Source organism: Aspergillus ambiguus, assembly GCF_047715705.1.
Source record: "Aspergillus ambiguus strain CBS 117.58 unplaced genomic scaffold BDV59scaffold_2, whole genome shotgun sequence".
Lineage (NCBI taxonomy): Eukaryota > Fungi > Ascomycota > Eurotiomycetes > Eurotiales > Aspergillaceae > Aspergillus > Aspergillus ambiguus.
Window position 1 is genome coordinate 742,468 of NW_027395515.1, and position 19,935 is coordinate 762,402.

At 51.5% G+C, this 19,935-nt stretch overlaps 6 protein-coding genes and 2 non-coding genes across 8 annotated transcripts; 4 read left to right on the forward strand and 4 right to left on the reverse strand.

The window, feature by feature from the left end:
* Positions 1 to 95: 95 nt before the first annotated feature.
* BDV59DRAFT_168271 (cohesin subunit SMC1) lies at positions 96 to 4,582 on the reverse strand. The gene is made up of 6 exons (XM_073688047.1): positions 4,424 to 4,582; positions 4,271 to 4,364; positions 1,241 to 4,211; positions 884 to 1,191; positions 465 to 831; positions 96 to 405 (listed from the first exon to the last, which is right to left on the reverse strand). The coding sequence occupies exons 1-6, from the start codon at positions 4,452 to 4,454 to the stop codon at positions 388 to 390; spliced, it is 3,789 nt and encodes a 1,262-aa protein (XP_073552436.1). The 5' UTR covers positions 4,455 to 4,582; the 3' UTR covers positions 96 to 387.
* A 119-nt stretch (positions 4,583 to 4,701) lies between these two features.
* BDV59DRAFT_168272 (uncharacterized protein) lies at positions 4,702 to 5,989 on the reverse strand. Its single transcript, XM_073688048.1, has 2 exons — positions 5,899 to 5,989; positions 4,702 to 5,745 (listed from the first exon to the last, which is right to left on the reverse strand). The coding sequence occupies exon 2, from the start codon at positions 5,735 to 5,737 to the stop codon at positions 4,844 to 4,846; it is 894 nt and encodes a 297-aa protein (XP_073552437.1). The 5' UTR covers positions 5,738 to 5,745; positions 5,899 to 5,989; the 3' UTR covers positions 4,702 to 4,843.
* A 57-nt stretch (positions 5,990 to 6,046) lies between these two features.
* On the forward strand, positions 6,047 to 6,120 carry BDV59DRAFT_t25. The gene has a single exon. It is a non-coding gene; the product is annotated as a tRNA-Asn (tRNA).
* A 119-nt stretch (positions 6,121 to 6,239) lies between these two features.
* pdx1 (putative pyruvate dehydrogenase complex component Pdx1) lies at positions 6,240 to 7,837 on the forward strand. The gene is made up of 3 exons (XM_073688049.1): positions 6,240 to 6,693; positions 6,828 to 7,673; positions 7,739 to 7,837. The coding sequence occupies exons 1-2, from the start codon at positions 6,615 to 6,617 to the stop codon at positions 7,631 to 7,633; spliced, it is 885 nt and encodes a 294-aa protein (XP_073552438.1). The 5' UTR covers positions 6,240 to 6,614; the 3' UTR covers positions 7,634 to 7,673; positions 7,739 to 7,837.
* Positions 7,838 to 10,879, reverse strand: BDV59DRAFT_168274 (WD40 repeat domain-containing protein). The gene is made up of 4 exons (XM_073688050.1): positions 10,112 to 10,879; positions 9,890 to 10,017; positions 9,245 to 9,831; positions 7,838 to 9,189 (listed from the first exon to the last, which is right to left on the reverse strand). Exons 1-4 carry the CDS (start codon positions 10,438 to 10,440, stop codon positions 8,425 to 8,427), a joined length of 1,809 nt encoding a protein of 602 aa, XP_073552439.1. The 5' UTR covers positions 10,441 to 10,879; the 3' UTR covers positions 7,838 to 8,424.
* Positions 10,880 to 11,879: 1,000 nt separating this feature from the next.
* Positions 11,880 to 12,563, reverse strand: BDV59DRAFT_48268 (uncharacterized protein). The gene has a single exon (XM_073696481.1). It carries the CDS (start codon positions 12,438 to 12,440, stop codon positions 12,063 to 12,065), a length of 378 nt encoding a protein of 125 aa, XP_073552440.1. The 5' UTR covers positions 12,441 to 12,563; the 3' UTR covers positions 11,880 to 12,062.
* Positions 12,564 to 14,449: 1,886 nt separating this feature from the next.
* On the forward strand, positions 14,450 to 14,523 carry BDV59DRAFT_t26. Its single transcript has one exon. It is a non-coding gene; the product is annotated as a tRNA-Asn (tRNA).
* A 2,908-nt stretch (positions 14,524 to 17,431) lies between these two features.
* On the forward strand, positions 17,432 to 19,687 carry BDV59DRAFT_168279 (uncharacterized protein). The gene is made up of 2 exons (XM_073688051.1): positions 17,432 to 17,588; positions 17,694 to 19,687. Exon 2 carries the CDS (start codon positions 18,041 to 18,043, stop codon positions 19,298 to 19,300), a length of 1,260 nt encoding a protein of 419 aa, XP_073552441.1. The 5' UTR covers positions 17,432 to 17,588; positions 17,694 to 18,040; the 3' UTR covers positions 19,301 to 19,687.
* The last annotated feature ends 248 nt before the right edge of the window (positions 19,688 to 19,935 follow it).

Below are 19,935 nucleotides of genomic sequence, written 5' to 3' on the forward strand. Positions count from 1 at the left end.
ATATGGTGATTAAACGGACTTCCATCATTTAGAGGACTTATGGGTAGGTATCCTGCATGTGTAAGGCTGCCACTTGGTAACTCTTCCCAGACAGTGGTTCCTTTATAGCACCCGCCATAGGCTTCCAGTGCGCTATTAGTTTCGAGTACATCCTTCTATACAGCCAATCGCCCTTATCTTCACCAAGTAAATCACATCGAGAGAGCCTTAATGCGGCCCTTAGTATTGTATTTAAATCTCAAAGCAAATGAATTGTCTCCTGCCAGTCCCTAATCCTACCCATCAAGCTGTGAAGAGGAAAACAATGGAAAAACCAATAAAGTATTTTACAAATTGCAAATATAATGCCTTGGTATCTCATGCATACAACCCCATCGAACCGCCGAATTAATTGTACTTCCGAAGCTAGAGAGAACGTCAGTTATCACCCGACCAATGCTACAACGCAGCAGGTATGCACTCACATCCAGCGTCAGAGACTTGCTGCTATTTTCAATCTGGTCTCGGTAAATTCCCACTAACGCCTCGCTGTTCTGGAAGAGTCCTGTCTTCAAGCTGATGACAATGAACTGCATACCAGGCGCAGCATGGTCGTGGATATAGTTGGCAATTCGGGCAACGTTGGTGTTGTCAAGCGCAGCGTCGACCTCGTCGAGCACAAAGAACGGCGATGGCTGGTAGGAGTGGATAGCAAACAAGAGTGCCAAAGCAGCCATAGTCTTCTCACCGCCTGAAAGATGCTCCATATCTCTGAATCGTTTCAGTGGAGGCATGGCGTGGTACTTGATGCCATCCAGATATGGCTCATCCGAATCTTCGATGTCCAAGTAGCTGTCGTTGCATTAGCATCCAAACGAATTGCGCGTAGGTCAGAAAGGCTTACGCTGATCCGCCCGTTTGGAAGTTAGGACTCCTCGTCAGTTCACGGTAGATGGGGCCAATTTGCTCAGAAATATGAGAAAAGGCCTTGTTGAACAGATCTGAGCGCTTCTGCATCACCGCTTCAAAGTCATCCTTGGTTTTGCGAGCATGTTTGCGAGCTTCTTCGAAGTCCTTCTCTGTAGCCCGAAGCTTGCCCTCTACGCTCTCTAACCGCTCCATTGCGCGCGTGTTCGGAGCCATCTTATCGAGATCACTGTTGAGAGAACGAACCTTGTCGAGAAGTTCCTCTTCGACTTTTTCATCCGATTCCTGCAGCAGTCAGCATGTATTCAAAAGAGCACCGTTTTCGGATCCTGACCTCTTTAAGGGTCTCTCCTAAGGAATCAAAGTCGACCTCAATCCCATAATCTTGGACGGCACCACCAGCACCAACACCATCCTCATCGACGTCCATTGCATCCGGATCCGCCGCCTGGACCAGATCGTCAATAGGGAGCTGGTCCAGTGGGTTCGAATCCTCAGTCAGTGGAAGATCAATGTCTTCCAGCTTGCAACGGCGGAGAAGAGCATATCGACTGGACGAGTTACGTTGGATCTCTGCCTCCAAGGTGCTGACGCTCTTCAAGACACTCTCCACTTCTCGGCTCCGCTTTTGCAATTCTCGGCGATGTTGAGCAAGGTTCTCTGAAGACTGGGCATACGCCTCCTTCTGCTCTTCCAAACGCTCGCGGAGGATATCGAGTTCTGCATTAAATTCATCCAACTGGTTCCGGATACGTTCTTGCTCCGCTAGGAGCTCTTCGATCAAGCTCATGTCACGTTGGTGCTGAGTCTCGAGGCCTGAGATCCGATCAATTGTAGCATTCAGGCGCTGTTTTTCAAAGCTAAGCTGGTTCTCAATTCTGCTCTTCTGTGTCGTGAATTCTAGTCTCTTCTGGGAAGCCTCTTCGTGGAGAGAGCCTTGCTGGATCTCATACTCGCGGATGTTGCTGTATCCAAGACGTTTGCAGAACCTGCGGTAGATCTCATCTTCAACACTGCTGACAGACTCCTGAGACGTAGCGATCGTCTGGTCGAGCTCTTCTAGCGCCTCTTGCTTTTCGGTATACTTCGGCCTTAAATCTTCAAGTTGACGCTTAGCGAAATCGAGCTCACTCTTCTTGCTCTGCAGATTTCTTTCAAGTGCCTTCAGCTCCTCTTTGGTGTATGCCAGGCGTTGCTCAAGGCCGACAAGCTCCCCTTGCAGAGCCTCCTCCTCTGTGCCTCTTCGGTGTCCTTTGGGGAGGTTTGTAAGGTCGGTCATGAGCTTGTCCTTAAGCTTGTAGAGATTTTCCACCTCCGAGTCTTCCCACCGCTTCGAGTGCTGCGGCTTGGGTCCGCGACCACCGGTCATTAAGCCCCCCTTATGGATGATAGTCCCATCAAGGGTCACAGCTTTCGCGTCCACATTTCTTTCATAGCACAAGTACTTGGCAGTTGCCAAGTCATCGCATACGACGGCGTTTCCACAGGCATAACTAATAGCTCTGGCGACAGAGTCATCATAGTCCACCGTCTCAATCGCCGGACGCATTGCGCGGTGCATGCCCTTCAAATTCGAGTTGAAGGCCTTCACTTGGATAGTCTCCAGAGGAATGAAGGTGGCCTGGCCGGCTCTCTGGTCACGGAGATGCTGGATGCATTCCTTAGCCGTCTTCTCATTGTCCACAACAATAGCGTCAAAGTGACGGCCAAGTACGGTCGCGACGGCATCAGCATACTTCTTCTGCTTCGGCTTGCAAAGATCACTAACGCGGCCCTTGACGCCTGGGAAGATGCGCTTCAGAGTAGAAATCAACTCCTTCACTTTAAGTTCCTTCTCAGTCTGCTTCTTGCCATCGTCAGCCTCCAGGAGCTTCTTCAGAACCACCTGAAGCTTCTCCTCAAGTTCCGTCCTCATCTGCGAGACGCGCAGCCGTTCCGATGTGAGGGCGTTCAGATCTTTCTTCTTGCTGTCAATCTCTTTAGAGGTGGCTTTGACACTGTCGTTGAGTGTCCTCTTGCGCTCAGTCATAGATTCTGTGTCGGATTGCAAAGACTTAAGCTGATATTCCGTGGCCTCGAATTTGCTCTTGAGACTGTTGTACGCCTCCGCTTCGGTTTTCCTCTGTCGTCGCAAATTATCAAGGTTCAGCTGTTCTGCAGAAGACTGCTTGCTGACCTCCTCCTTGAGACTATTGTATTCTTGCTGGTCAGACTCGCTCAGCTGTCGACCTTGGTTGCTGATGGTCTTCTGCCACTCCGCCTCCCACTGAGCCTGGGCTTTCTCGACGACTTTCAGGTCCTTTTCTAGCTGCTTCATATTGGCAGACTGAGAATGGCGTTCTTTGCTGATCTCCTCGATCCGAGAGGCAAACCGCTCAACCTTTTTCCGAGTGATCTCGACCTTCTCGTCAACAGGAACCAGGGCATTCGTGGCTTCCTCGATATCTTTTTCCTTCTTCATTATGTTCTTCTCCGCCTTTGCGACGCTGCGACCAACACCGGCATGCTCCTTCTTCGCATCTTCGACGTTCTTCTCATACTTCTCAACGCCGCGACGATATTCCTTCAGCTCGCCCTGATACTTGAGAATGTCAGCGCTGGACGCGTCAATCAGGCGCTGGAAGTGGAAGAGCTTCCACAGGATATGCGTGATGATCGCCTGGTCGCGTTCCTCGGCTTTTCTGGCGTAGTTCTCCGCCTCCCGCTTCTGTTCCTGGTACTGCTTGATCTCGGAGTTGATGCCTCGGCGACGATTGAGCTGCACGGTCTGCTGCTCGGCCGCCTCCTCCGCCTCCGCCTTCAGTCGTTCGTACTCAGCCTTGTATTCGAGACTTCCGGAGATCTGTTCAATGAGGCGGGTCAGGTCCCGGGGAGACTGCGAGGCAATCGCCTCCACGTCACCCTGGAAGACCAAGAAGTTGCGCGCTTTGATCAGGATGTTCTCCGCCTCCAGGGCCTCGTTATACTGCTGTGCCGTGACTATGCGGTTGTTGATGCGGTACTCGCTGACACCCTGGCTGGTGATCGACCGACGCCACTGCTGTTCCTCGCCTGCATCATCCTCATAGACAGCCATGACCCACGCGGTTCGCGGATCGTTCGAGCCGTTGGCGTCTTGCGAGAGTTCGCCGTCCACGCCATCGGGAGCGTGGTCCTCGTCTCCGTTCACCTCGCCGTCGATGACATTTCCGTCGGCATCGAGTTTCGAGGTTTTCAGGACACGACCGCGGTAGACGAGATCGCGAAGGTTGGTCGAGCGCAGGTGCGACGATTTGATTCCGAGTACGAAGGAAATGGCGTCCATCCTAGGTGAGGTTAGCGCGGTTCCGCAAAACGTCCAGGTGAACGAGCTCGGACGACGTACGAATTGGACTTTCCAGACCCGTTGGGTCCGATGATTGAGGTGAAGTACGCATCGCCAAACAAAAGGGTGTGATGCCCCTTGTATGACTTGAAGTCTGGAGGCACCCGTTAGCAACTTTCTCGACTCCCGTGGCATTCGAGACGAGATGCATACTGTAAAGCTCGAGGCGGATGAGTTTCCCCATCTTGCGACAACGCAGTCGCTTTCTAGCGACCGCAGGGGCAGAAAACAGACGTTCAGGAGATGGATCACCGAGCGGGCGTGGGTTGCGTCTGGGGTAACGCTGGGGTCAAGTTGAGGTGTTTGGAGGGGCCGGCGCGATCAATAGTGAGGCGGAAGTCGCGTCACGCCGCCGATTAGGAGACGCGCCGATCACGTGGCCCGCAGGTACGCAGTACAAGCGTTGTACTTTCGGTTCAATACAATGATATTCATACTCTATTCTATATATACATGGTGATTGTTTGAGGTGGTGTCAAAAATACAGCAGTCTTAGACGCAAGCAGCAAAGGTGGATAGTTAAACACTGTCGGAAGAAAAGACCGTAGATCTCAGATCTCAGCAGAGGGCCAGCTAACGAGCAATGCTCACTGGATTCCCGACCGCCAGAAAGTCCTCCGAGACGTATCCTCCAGAGTCCATCCGGAACACACCCTTCTGGCCCTCCACTTCCAGGAGGATGAAATCCTCCGTGGTAAACAACTGTCGCACAGACCGAAACACGCGCCAAAGAATCTGGCTCATCTTGATTAATGGCAGCTTGTAGATATTCACCGGCGCTGACGGCTCAGTCTGGGGCATGTCAGGGTTTTCCATGCGGCGCAACGTTTCAGGCGTGACCACCAGCCGACGAGAAAAGGCGATCTGGCGCGGCAGAGTGTCGAATTCATAGGGCTTCTTGAAGGGAACCATGCTGCGGACATTAAACCGGAGATAGGTCTGTCCATTGACGTTGACGGCGTTCACAGTTCGGATCAATCGCCCCGTCTTGAACAGGAACACCGTGCCCATCACGCTCATCATAACGCAGACACCTCCAAACAGAGCCTGTTGCCACATGGGTAGGGGAACGACGGGGTCTCGGAACACAGCATTGGAATTGTAGACCGAGTAGGCGAAGCAAAAGGCCGTGATGCCGTAGGCTCCCAGGACATAGCTGCGATGCGACGGGGCCTTGAAGAGAAGCAACTTTCCCTCTTTGGCAACCTTCCGTTCCAGTTTTCCAAATCCCTCTGGGCGTCGGCCGGCAAATTTGAGGGAATCCTCGGGGGCAGAATGGGTTTTCGGTTGTGGGGAAGGCTTCGCGGATTTGGGTTGTTGCTTCTTGACTCTCGTCGCAGCTTTTGTTCGAGAGGCGGTCGATGAGAAATTTCGCCAGGCTGGAACAGAGCCATGGAGCCCCGGGAAGGAAGAAGTTCTAGGACATTGCTGGAAAAATATCCGCAAGGAAGAGGGACGAGCGAACATTGTGGACTCTGCTTTCAGAACGGTGGTTAGCAATGGATCAACGAACTATCACAGCGGTAGATCAGGTCGGTGAAATTGGCGATTGACAGGTGCTCCGAGTATGGATGATGAAGCAGATATGCCTTTAGGAATTGGGTAAGCAGAGGGCGCATGATGCTTACCTGAACGCTCCAAGGGTTGACAGACGTAGTAGGTAGCACGGTACCGGAGTCCGTACTGTGAACTGCGACAATCCAAGTTGGTACTGAGCTTGACACGAATGATTTCCTAGCGATATTAATCATAGAAGTTTGCCGCTGACCATCAGAAGTCTCTGTGGCGCAATAGGTTAGCGCGTCTGACTGTTAATCAGGAGGTTGGAAGTTCGAGCCTTCCCAGGGACGATTCTTTTTTGCTTTTTCCCCCCAAGAGATGGGAATTTCTTTTTTTTTTTTAAAAAAAAAATAGGAACGAAATAAAATCTTAATATCATATAGCCTTCATTCTTGATCGCTCCATAGCTATCAAACAATCAATCCGTAGTACATAAGAATCTTCCGGACTCCACCGCCCCCGTCCGGGCCGCCGGTGAAGCTCCCAACAACTTCACCTCAACCTTCTCCGATAACTTCCACCACCTTCACTTTCCCCAATTACACCCGTTTCCACCCTTTGACCCCGGGTTTTGCGCCGCGCCTTCACTCTCGACCCGACCTCTCCCCGTACTACCGTGCGGCGTCTCTTGCGGTGGTGGGATTTCAATCGACCCTGTGGATCGGCGACTTCCGCTCCGGCGCATCGCGCGAATCCTCCTCCGACAGCACCTACATATCTTCTCCAGCGAACACACCCATCGCAACCCACCCAGCAAGAAAGAAGAACACCTTCTCAGACCAGAATGGCCTCCAGCTTCCCAATTCGCCAGCTCCCAGCTGCCCTCGCTAGACGCCAGCCGCGTATCCTCAACCCTACCAGACGTGAGTTGCCCGCGGAGTGCATTATCCCGAGATACCTCCAAATCCCGCCCAAAAAACCATCCTCCCACACCCCCCAAACCCCTAATACAAGCACCATCACCCTAACGCTAACGTCTCGTGCGAACTCCCTCCAGGCCTCGCTTCCTCCTCCGCCGTGCAGACCCAGAACCCCGCCTATCCGCTGTACCCCTCCGTCACACAGCTTCTTCACGAGAAGGGCGTGCCCGAATCCGAAATCTCCAAGATCCCGGCCTCGGGCCCCAAGGGCCGCCTGCTCAAGGGCGACGTGCTGGCCTATCTGGGCGTCATCGCCGCCGAGTACCCCGCCAGCCAGGCTGCCCGCCTCGACCAGCTCTCCCACCTGGATCTGAGCAACATCAAGATCGCCGCGCCGGCCCCGGCGCCGCCCCAGCCCGCCGCAGAACAGCAACAGGAACCGCCCGCCGTTGCCCGCCCGCCGCCAACCACCTCCGTCGCCGTCTCGGTCTCCCTGGCCACCGTGCTCTCCGTGCAGAAGAAGATCCAGGACTCGCTGGGCGTGAGCATCCCGCTCTCCACCTTCCTCGCCCGCGCCACCGACCTCGCCAACGACGACCTGCCCCGTTCGCCCTCCGCGAAGCCCTCCGCCGACGAGCTCTTCGATGAGATCCTCGGCGCAGACCCCATCCAGACCTCCCGCGGTGACTACATCCCCGAGTTGAACGCCGTCGATGCCCCCGCGGAGACCCCGGCTCAGCCCGCCGAGGCCGACATCATCGATATCCTGAGCGGAAACGTCCCCAAGAGGCCAGCCGTCTACCCTGAGGCCGTCGAGCCTGCCGCTCCCGCGACGAACGTCTTCAGCCTGACCGTCCCGGTGGGCGATGAGCTGCGAGCCCGCGCTTTCCTGGACCGGGTTAAGGCCCTGCTGACCATCGAGCCGGGCCGCCTCGTTCTATAGACCTACCTCTGCTCCGCTCTTCTCGACTCTACTCCATAATGTAAGTTATCGTGGTTGCCATAGTGTTGTGGTATGACTGGCTGGCTGACTGACTGTCGACTCTAGTGTATCTTTAAAAGGGTTTATTGGCATACGTCGTTTTTGTTTACTGTCTCACTTTACCTAGCCATGTATCAAGCGCAATTATGATTATTTAGGAATCACATGTGCAAGTTTCATCTCATTTATTAGAACGGCAATGCTCTCACTTCAATATCTCCGGTAAAAATGCAATAACTGAAACAGGAGAATGCATGGGGGAGGGTGAAAAACAAGTCATCTCGTCATCAATTTGAAACGTGGAAGTACATGGTTGATAGCATGATGACGGCGACGTTGAACCTATCGCCGTACCAACCATCCTGTCCTTGAGCAACGCCCCTAGCCAGGCCACCAGAACACCATGAGCGCCGACGCTGGTTCGTTTCGGGGAATGGCCATGCGGCTGGAGGCAGAGACCACCATGCTTGCAGTAGAGGAATAACAGAAGATCCGAGGCAAAGGTACATGTCGAAAATGCGAGGAGATGGAGCAAAACAAAAGGGTGTACCTGATAGCCGTCCATAAAATGCTGTAGACCCACAAAATGCGAGAGATGCCAAATCACACCATGAAACCCCATCCGCCTATTCCGACCAAGGATGTAAATGGATCGTATAAACGCCAAAGCCATGGAACGCCGTGTCTAATGCATGCAAACCCACGAGGCGGTGCGGGTACGGTGCAATAGCACCAATATCGTCAATATCTGATCACCGAATGGTGCCCCATTCTGCCAACTTGCTTCCTTCCCGTCCATGTTCCCTTCCGGGTCGTTTATTGAATATCTTCCAGAAACGTAATGTCTCGTCACCGGCTCCAGTGACGACGGTTTGACCGTCGGGGCTCATTGCCAGGTAGAGAACACGGAAGGTATGTCCAGTCAAGGAGACAATCTGCTCCATGCGAGGGTACTTCCAAATCACGATTTGGTTCTGGCTGTATCCGTGTGTGCTGATGATTTCGTCCGAGTTCTTGGACCATGCCAGGTTACAAACTTGGCTACCGGTATCGACTTCTTTGATCAGTGATCCAGTCGCTGTGTTCCAGAACTTGATGGTGCGATCAGCTGTTCCACCCCCGGAGGCGAGAAGGTGATGCTGATGGGGAGACCATGCAATTGCCTTAACGGCCGCAGTATGGTCAGAGAAGCGGTAGAGTGGGGTCTCACTCAGTTTATCCCACACGAGGAGTTTGTTGTCGTTGCCACCGGATGCCAGCTGACCATCTTCTGTGTTCCATCGAAGGCCACAGATCTCTTGCTTATGGCCAGATAGACGGCGCAGGTACTGGTCCGGGGAACGAACATCCCGGTGGAAAATGAGACGATCTCTCGAGCCTGACGTGAGGATATGATCGTTCCACGCCAATGCACCGACACGGTTGGTATGACCAATCATTGTTCGGAGACGGCGACATCGCTCCGCGTCCCAAATCTGAACGAGACCCTTCCCTGTGCCTATTGAAAGATGTGTACCCTGCATGAAAGTTAATCTCCGTACAACTCCGACTTGCCCTGCTACTTTCACTCACCCTCTGTATCCAACTGACACTGGTCACCGTATCATCCTTGAGTTCACATAGTTTCGTCACTCTTCCCGTCTGGGAATTCCACATGTAGACGGAGTTTCCTAGCCCGACGCCAAGCACGTTGCTGCTGCCCCAGTCGACAAGATTCAGGTAGAAGTCATCTTGTAGGTCAGGGGCATCGAGGACTTTGTACGGGACTTTATTCACATAACGTGGCTGTTTGCGGGGAGTTTCAAGGATACGCTGGCTGTCATAGCGGATAGGGGATAAACTGTAAAGTTCGGACCGCACGTTCAAGTTCGGCCCATGCTGGCTTCGAGGGGTCTTTGAGGGCGTTGGGTGTCCTGACCCAGCGCGTGGAGAGGCGTAGTTGAATAGATTTTTGTGAGGAGTGGATGGCGTTATACTGGCCGGCGGGAGATTCGATACAGCATGTGAAGGTGGCGTATGCGAGCGCGTCTTGTCATTTATCCCACTGCTAAATCCCAGTAGAGGGTCCGGGGATAAGGATTCAAGGTCGGCTTGGGGTACGGTGTTCCCAAAAAGCTCACTTCGCAACACGCGGGAGTACATTCTGTTGGCTTCTTCCGCTGAGAGGATGTCAGTTGGTGTGCACGGGTGCCATTCAAGACATAAGGCAGAACCTACTCTTTTGGAAATGTAATTCAGAATGGGGTGCACGTCTTTTGGACTTGGACGGCGTGGAAGGACAGCCGTCTTCGTGCAGGAGGCTATATGTCGCCTGGAGATCTTGTCCCTCCCGATTTGGTATGAATCTGGTCACAGAACGTCAGTCTCCACATCCGAGGTATCGCGGAGTCGCACCAATAGTGCGACACATAACCAACGTCTCCAAGTGACAATACTAACCTGTCACCATAGACCCTCTGTCTTTTTCGACTGGGGCTTGTTCCTGGTGTTCTCTCACGAGAGCGACCGGCGTCTTCGTATTCCCTTAAGGCCTTGGTCAACGCATCGGGATCAATGGGCTCAGAGCCGTTCTGGTTCCGTTGTCGTCCTCCTAGGGTATCGGGAAAGAAGAGCGTCTTTTTGGAGGGCATGCTGGGTGGCGTCCTTGAACCGGGAGGGGACACGATGCTCGGACCATTCGCTGCAGCGGCCGATGTCTTCGCGCTGGAGGGACCTCCCGCTGCCCGACGGGTCGCTGAAGAATTCGAGTCCTTGCTATCGCCGCCCATGGCTTCGTCTGGGGGAGTAGGATCCCTTGAGGTTGAAATGGCGGTCGCGCCCAGGGTTAGCAGGAAGGGGGACTGATTATGCGACGGGTTTCAGGTGTCAGATCGCAATGACAAGGATAGCGGGGATCTGGTGTCGGACAGATGAAAGGATGCGAGCGATGAAGGATTTCGATCAAAGGAATACCGGTCACGGCGTTCTGTCGGGGAATAAAGAGAGCTGTCGATTAGCGACAACAGTCGGGCTCAGATCCGTTCCCGAACAATGATCGGATAAAGGACAAGTCGAAAGGGATCAGGAACAATGAATCGACCGATGGGACTCTCGCCAGACCCAGGGGAGACTCTGAAGAAATCAGGCGGTCCGAGGAGGTCATCTGAGGCCGACCTAACCACCGTCTGGTGAGGGAGAGAAGGGTGAGGGAGCGCTGGAGATGATCCAAGGGCTGTCGGCGGTGGTGGTAGTTGGTTCGCAGGGAGATTCCTCCCAGTCACGCGTCGGGTGCGCTAAGCCCCTTTGGGCCGCTCCCGGGTGGTTGGACTCTCGCTGTCAACGTCCAGCGCCTCTCTCGTTGTCACGCTCAACGTGCTCGTTTTCGCTTCACGGGAGAGATTGGGGCTCGTGGGCAAGGTCTTACCATCAGGTTGGCCTCAGGAATGACACCAAGGCCCCCCATCCGTGAGATCTGTCAAGTCACGGTCCCTCCTCCATATGAGGTATTGGGTTACCCGTACTACGGGCTATGGTGTCCCCCACTACAATCTACAACCCATCCAAAAGGATTCATTCCACTGATAGTCAGCCCTCGGAATGATCGCATCAGGCGGGCATTTTCATCCTCTCTGCAGAATTCAACACATGGCAACACGTTGACATCTACCCCTCATGCCGTCCGGTCTTCATTGTTGTTATTGTTTTGACTGACACGCTCCTGGGTTGACGCGCGAAACACCGCGGGCCTGGTGATTGGAGCAGCGCGTTCACGACCGACTCTTGGTGCCACAAACACTAAAACTGCCGCGCCCGCCCTCATTCCACGCGCCCCCGGGAACGCGAAATTTAAACGACGAAAAGTCAAAAGCGCTTGGGCCACCGACCTGGAGGAGATTTCCCAGCCAAAGAAAACACGCTCTTTGTTTGACCCCGTTCGATGTAGATCCTCTGGGCGAACGGCCTTAGTGTAACGGCTCTTGGTGGCGCCAAATTTCCGCGTTTCATAGATCGTCATCGATCGCATTAAGAGCTGACAGCCTGTCATCTTCCAGTTGAGTCAATGTCAGACATTTAGCAGCTAGACTACGCTGTATGGGTTGTTTCGCTGGATAGATACATGTCTAGCCTCACTTGTCCGGGTTATCGTGAGCCACTTGTCGAAGAGAGCGCTCCTGGCCAAGACCTGCGCCGATTAGCTTGGTTCCAGGCGACATCCGCAGTGGGACTCCATATCAGATCCATGCGTACGGCGTACCAACTTACCAACATGCCATACCCGGGTTTAATGATACCCTACTAGTTTGTGTACTCTGATCTTACTTCCCGTTGCTACTATCTACCTAGCGATCCACACGCAAAATTGCCCCAAGATCACTTTTTACATTATGGATACATTGGGGCTACATTGTTCTCACCCATGCATACTGCTATAGTGGGCAATTATTGCTAATATCTTTGTATTTTTAGCGCCTTTGAGTGTCAACCAATACGCTCTTTCTTCATTGCTCCCTTCGACTTGAAAACTGATTCGTATTCCAAGACGATTGGGAGGATCGCCATCCTCGGATGCTGTGGGGCACATATTTGGGTGCCACGTACCTCTAGTAACTAGGTCGCATTGCACGAAGACTGTGTTGAAGTCGGCTTCCCTGGAAATATAAAGTTGTACTCCGCGAAAGTAGACTCTGCCCACCTTTGCAGCATTGCTTATCTCAGTGCATGGGAATACACTGCCCTGGATCAGCTTCCTCCGTAGTTCACCATCTTTCCACCTGGCCCCAAGTCGCATTTGAGCACGATCACCGGTTTGCCGGGGAACAAGGTCTCAGGTGTATTGATGCTTTTTGATGGCTTTTGCCTTTGGCGTTTTTGTGGCTGCCTATTTTTCCAGGTGGTGCTCATATTCGTGCAAATTTTAGGAGCACAGCACCAGTTGTCGAATACCCTTGTTCCACTATACTAGCTGGGTCCTGCAGAAGGTACCTTATAGTCCAGTTTAGGAAGGAGAGAGCACTAAGGTCCCCTTTTCCTTCTGTCACGTTCTGGCATAGGCATGCATTTCTACAAGCGGTGCAGGCCTCTTTCCGGATGGCCATTTGCCGGCAGGCCCAGCTTGGCTGTATGTGCGGCGGAATGACGTGGTATCATATCCACGTCCAGTCAACCACAGAATGAAGCTCAACCCTGCGTCGATCTGAGCTGCCATGTCTGTTCTCCTTTCCAGTGTTGACGCGAATCCGGAGGCTGAGTGGTGTGCATGGAGATAAAGCGACGATGAAATCCGTTCCGGGTCTCGTGGTTGTCCTTGGGGTTTCCTTCGAAGAAGTCCAGGTCGAATATTTCAGTTCAACTGATTGTGTAATCTGAACTTCAAGTGACTCCTTGGCTGGCGATAATGTCTTCCGAATGTTGGCCCTTGTGCATCCCAATGCAGTGGCAATGAAGAGGAGCGGCCGAAGGTTCAGAGTGTTTGTAGAAAGCTTGTTATGGAGGCTTTTAAGCTCCCTAGGCCATTTCTGCACTGGGAAGTCACTTCTCGTCAGGTATGAAGTGTGATGGTCTGATCAGAAAGATAAGGTTTAATTCCGGCACCTTGACAAGAATATCTAGCTATGGAGGGAGAAGAAGAGGAAGGAGAGAAATCCCTCATGGTCTAAAGCCCTTTTTATAGAGGCTTGAATGACTCATCCAGAATAATGGCAAGTTCCGGAGGCAAACTCCGTCGACAAACGCCAATGGGAAGTTCCATCATGGAAAGAGCCATCGGTGGTGTATCCGCTGCTCTCCAGTGCCAGTCGTATCCAAATGCAATATTTCCATTCATGCCTTTCTCTTCTAGCAGGTTGATGGTGGCGCTTCTCGGGTTCCAGAACTCTCGGTGTATACACGGTCCTGTTGTCAGGTGGAAGATCATGCAGATGTCCGCATCTTTGGGTCCTCCTGGAATAGTGAGCCTCTCTGAATTTAGGCCGGATACGTCAGGCTTCCTTTCGTAGAACGTCTGAGGTATCTTGCTAGGTGTTCCTCGGAGATTGGGGAACTGTGGGCTCTGGGATCTATGGGGAATTCGCTGAGTTAATTAAGCTCTGTTTCGGTATGAGCCTTCACTGCTTCTTTGGTGAATCCTTGGGCAGTATATGGGCCCGAGAACTCCACCTACCGGCCAGACTTTCTGTCACCCGTCACTACCAGTAGATACATTTGTTATCTTCCTCACACGTTTGGGTTCCAAGCTTTGGTATGCTTAGCGGCCTAGGATATTCTATCATTCATCCTGAATGCTCTCCCTGTGGGGATTGCGTGTGGATTTTAGACTCGTTTTGATACTTCCGCCATTATTGTTGCCTGGTAGTGTAGGCTCCTTCCGCTCGTGGAGCGCATGGGCCTGGCGTAAATAAGATGACACCACATATGGGGGATGGAACTTTGGAGTCTGCGGGTATATGGACATCAATTCATCCTGTTGTGGTTGTTAACTTGCTACTGCTGAGACATTCACCCCATATGTATATTGCTGGGCAATATATACACCAAACAACAGAACACATACCACCAAATTAACATACACATAAGCCAGAATAAAAAATACATCCATATATGAACCCCATAATCCCATTATAAGATAGTTTAACCTCCCTGTGCACATATTGATTCCTTTATGTGTAAAGATTATGTGGTCAGCATGCGATGTCCACAACCTAGAAGGTTATGCATACCACCACATAGGAACTCAAGTATTTCTATCAGCAATATGTTAAATCTAATCTAAGCTAAAAAAGTGAAAAAGCGGCAGAACATGTCTCTGTGGCGCAATAGGTTAGCGCGTCTGACTGTTAATCAGGAGGTTGGAAGTTCGAGCCTTCCCAGGGACGTTCTTTTTTTTCGCTGTCGAATATGTTTTCCGCTCCAGACTTTTCCGGAAAACTGCATTTCACCACATTTCCTTCCAAGGTCCTCACCCCAGACCTCGATGTTCAAGATGCATTAAACTATTTTAGTATCTATTCCGGATTGCTGTGGGTAACAATGTAGTAGTGCATGTACTGCGTAGTACCTACCTCAGTTATGGTAAGAGAAATAAGCATCTAAGCCGTCCATGGGTGCACCCAATAAAACATACCTCGCCTATATGCCGGGCCACCACCCATCGCAATTTCAATACCCAGCCGTGATATCCTTTATCTCATGTGCGGTGTTAAAATCTCAGTCACCATGGGTATATTAAGCCCATGGCCTACGCAATGGGCCAATCGCGAGGTGTCCTAAATGGCCAGGAATCTACTACGATATCCCATCTCGCTTCAATATTAAGGACTTTTCTGGTCGATACTATGGTGTATTCTAGCACGCCTACAAACTCTGAATCTCACGATCGTTAGAACCGAATAAATACTACCAAAAGATATGTCTAAGCTTGCGCATGGACACTTAGAACTTAGAGGGTCCTCAGTGTTTTGTTTCTGGGGGGTGGGGTCCATACAGTGTAGTTGAGACATTATACAGATAGACCTATATATATATTGAGGCACATGGATGTGCTTGCTTGTTCCCTCCATCACCGATTACCCAATTTTGATATCAGCACCACTAGCTCTTATCACGCATCCTGTGACCCACCATGCATCCGAGCTGCAAATGACCCCCACCACATTTGCCACATCGTCAGGCTGCCCGAAGCGCGGCGTGCTTTGTGACGTGAAGAACTCGTCCTGGAATTGTTGGACTGCTTGTAGTCCGCAGTTGATGACAGCATCCGTCTCGGTCAAGCCGACCGTCACGGCATTAGCTGTGGTCCCTTCCATGAAGGAGTATCTTTCCTCCCTTCCACCAAAGGCCTGTGCCCATGTCCGACACAACGAGTCGCCGGCTGACTTACCTGCAGCGTACATGAGCTGCTTGCTCCAAGGCTGGAGTGACCGAATGGACGAATGTAGATGTTGCGACTGTTCAGCTTGAAGTAATGACGGCGAACAAACTCTTCGACAATCATAACGGGAGTCTGTATGTTGTCGAGCAAACTCGTTGAACCTCATCGCTTCCCATCTCGCCAATGATACCAGGCATAGGGTCGCTAGCGCAGTTGACCATATGTCCACGCGCTCGTTGAAGGACTTGCTAAACTCATCAGCAATCGTGCGAGCGCACGCATGGGAGAAGATATCCGCGATGAGTGCCTTGATTTTAAGGGTCGCAGGCCTCACTCCCGACGTAGCGTCGAGGGCTTGACTAGTGACTTCATTGTCAAGTATCGCTGAGATGCTTTTGGAGCCTATATCACTAGTGCAGGTCCCAAAGTATAGTTAACTATTGACACGAAGTGAAACTGTAAATGTTCGCTTGAGGATGAGATAATAATAGCCGTGGAGGTGGCCTGGTGGCCTGGTGGCCTAGGTTGATAGTGTGTCCTCATTTCTGCCTTCTAGGCATTCATTCCCCTTTGATGACCTTTCTTTTGTTTCCCCATGTGTTTACCGCATCTTCAAGTTCACTTTCTTTTAGTGGTTGTTAACAATCCAAAAAGATAAGGATAAGATCTTTCTCCACTGGGGTTGTGGCCGCCCAAGCCATTGCTCGGTTGCTAGAGAGCGAGGGCATTGGTTCGGCTAGTGCTTTTGATCGAATTCATCATGACTGCGATCGTACAGAAGACGATACTCTATTACAGTAGTGGAGAGTCAATCGCGCTTCTGACTTCGGGTATTATTATACCCTAAGGCGAATAGGAAGGGTTGGCTATTTGGGACCACTCGATGTAGTAGGCGAGAGGAGTAGTATCAAATCCGCTAGAGGGGTTCAATTTGAATTGGATGCTTTACCTGACCAGCCCCTTAACGTGCGCATATCATCCGGCATGCAATATCGATCGATAAATAACAGGTCCAGCTTCTACCAATATCTCCTGGAAGGTCATTGGCTAGAGCAACACAAGACATTGTTCACATGTAGTTTTTTAGGTGTAAGTACCCAACCTGCTGCGAAGTTGACCTCGCTTATATTGCCTTTAGGACATTGGTGCTATTCCGCCAAATACTACTGACTATGGGATTGGGCGGAGCAAAGACTTGGCTCTTAGGTTGTAACCGATGGCACGGATGGATGGCCTAATAGGGCATAGAGGCGGGTATAATCATAGACAGTTCCATACCCATAGTAGATAAATTGGATTTTCAACGTTAAAAATCATGTGAATATAAGCGTATTCACTGATCAGACTCATCTGTTCATGTCGAGCTCTATGAGGCCTATATAGAAATAGACATGGGTCTATGGAGAACTCAAGTTCCAGAGAACGTAGTTCTTATACGGCACAAATGCACTATTCTTGCCTTATAGATATGTCTTCAGGATCAGTAGACTTTGTGATTCCTCAGTGTACTGGAGGAATCTCGCTGTAAGCTATAAAAGCCGTCTCTATGTTATTGGCTTTCTGAAGGTCTAATTAGGATACCGCCCTGGTAATCTAGTTGCAGACTGGTTGGGCTTACGCTATAGTTATGCCCTTCGGAGAGATATAACCTTCTGCGGATTCTATAGGGGCATGTGTCAGCTTACAATAAAGACTTGGCCTCAATTAAAAGCTGGTCGTTCCTAAGATAATTAGTTTCTGTAGTAATAAAATTCAGAAGAATACAAAAGCAAGGTCTGATTTATATATACTAAGCAAGCCCTGCGCCCCACTTTTCACCTCGTTCTTCCCTAAGTTTACAAAGCTGGCTTCTATTTGTCTCTTCCCCTCTTCAGTTCAGAACACATTGTCACGTGATATGATGAGGAGGTAAAAGAGCCTGGAGTATTTATGTCTACGAAAAGCTCTCTTAATCTCACTCGCCCACTCGCTTACCTCACTCACCTTGGTTTTCATATCACCCAGCTTACCCGCACTCACCGTGTGGTTTAGCGTCCATCACCCACAAAGTGGCAAGGCTGAAGGGCTCAGGTATTGTTTGACTGCGTTCATAATGCTGGCTTAAGTACAGCTGAGTGGACGGGAAGCCCTGTTTTCCACTCCCCATGGTCGTATGTACTGACTTCTATCTTCCAGCAGAACATAACCTAATGGTGATAATCACCGCGTTGCTAGACTGATAGGACTTCGGTGGCCCGACATAACAGGGCGTCCAAAAAGGGTTTAGCCCGGTCTAGCTGCGATTTACTAGTCCTGTGAACGATGTCCTGGAGCATCATGCGCACGTCTTCATATACATCGGGAATTAAGTTGGTCTGAGCAAACTATCCATCCAGCAACATCTCACTGGCCGTCTCGATCAATTCTACCGATCGACGCGCCGAAACAGGGGCCAAAAGTGGGAGCGCTCCAGTGCCCCTCCAAATCTCGTCCTTCTGGGTTTCTTCCGCCCGATTCTTCCCACTCCCAACAACATCCCAACCATGGAGCACCTGTTCAAATCCTTCATCCGAGTGCAGCGAGGCCTCGACACTGTTTCCGACCTCTTGGAAACTTTCTCCGCCTTCGAGAATAGCCCCACGGAGGTGAGTCCGGAAGATCGCATTCGGCTGCTGGATTTACCCCCTCGTTCCCTCCAGGATGAGAATATTGCTGCGGCTAGCACGCTTAACAAGGCGGAACTCATCCAGAGGGCAATTGAATCGCCGAAGGAGCTCAGCAGGGAGGAAGATGACCTGATTCAGAACCGCTTTTGGACTAGCGTGACTGACGATGAACTCGACGCTTATATCGACGCTCTGACAGCCTTAGGCGAGGTATCGGAAGATATGGAGGAGCGCCTGCGCCGCTTTCAGAAACAGCTCTACGAGGAACGGGAAGATGAGGCCTTGGAGAGAGTGCTAAAGCAATTGTCAGAGGATGCGGAAGCGGTGACCCAAGTGGCGGAACATGAAGAATTGGAGGTATTGAATATGATCTTCGAGAAAGGAAAGCCCTGGCTGCGACAATTATGGGACGAAGACCAGGGTAAACGGCCATGGGGGTTTGCAGTCTTCGAGAGCCCCCAGTTTATAAATGACAATCGACGTGAGCTATACATTGCCGAGCAGCGAGAAGCCCTCGACCTGTCACGCAATGCTATAAAGGCGGTGGGGAAGATCGGTGACATGTGGCAACTGGAGAATCCCACTTGGCCGACGGAGATGACCGGCGACGACCGCTTCCCCGCGGTCCTGGACGGACTGCGTAGGAAGTTCAAGCAGCTCCGGGCGCAGCCACCGGGCTGGCAACGCCTATATCCGAGAAACGAAATTGATCCCATTTACGGGGGGCCCTCAGAGGAGGAGCTCAACATGGGACATGGACTATCGGATGGAATCCTCCGCAATGTGTTCCTATATCTAGATCGGGAGTCTGCAGAATCAGTGCTGTTTTCCTGGGGGCGAGTGGATGAAATGTGGATCTGGGCGGTTGACCCCGACTACGAGCCGAGCACCAATACGACCAGTGGCTATCAAGGGTATGTCCGTGTCCGCCTGCGGCAGCTGGTGGACAACTTCTACACTGCTCGACGCTGGCATGCGGATGAGCTGTCGTTGGAGGACTTGTGGAGGGCGGCGCAGAAGGACCCCAAGAATGGCTCTTTCATATCAACCGAGGATGAGGAGATTATCAGCAGTGAGGATGGCATGCTGTACACTGTAACCAAACATCGAGACTTTCCGGTCCCGTCCCACCGATAATTGGGATTCTAACGAGTCTATATAACGACCGACTACTCCTATCACATCCGTCCTCTAACCGCATATCAACTGATCTGTCGGGAATTAATTAAACACACTAGGTACATCGATCTGATGCCGTTCCAACACAGTAGGCCTCCCCGGCCAACAGTCCCTGACATTCCCCTTTCTTCGTGTTAAGAGCCGGGTTCAGCTGGTAGAGGCAATCCAGGGAGATGCCTGCATCGTCCGCCATGTCTTGACAGTACCTCCCGTCCTGTTTCATGGCCCATTTGTTGCAGTCCGCTGGAAACCCACTCTGAGTTGGACCCGGAGCACCTCCACTGGTGCTCGTGATTCCTACTCTTCGCGCGAAGAGCCATGTGTCTTCCCTGATTTACTAGCGACTTCTATCAGGCTGATTAGCTCCTCTCAGGAGCTGCGAGATTCGCCACGCTCTTAGATTGGTAGTAGTCCCCCTCCCGTTCTATCTTACCTAGAGGTATGGGAGACGCCTACATCGCGGCGGTCTGGTGTTTCTGTATAAGCAAATATTGACCTGAAGATAGATGAGCTTCTGTCGATACAGTTCTTCTATTTATATACTGCCTAGGAAATGTCTCTCTACTAAAAATGTAGTATGGTTTGGTAGCGGG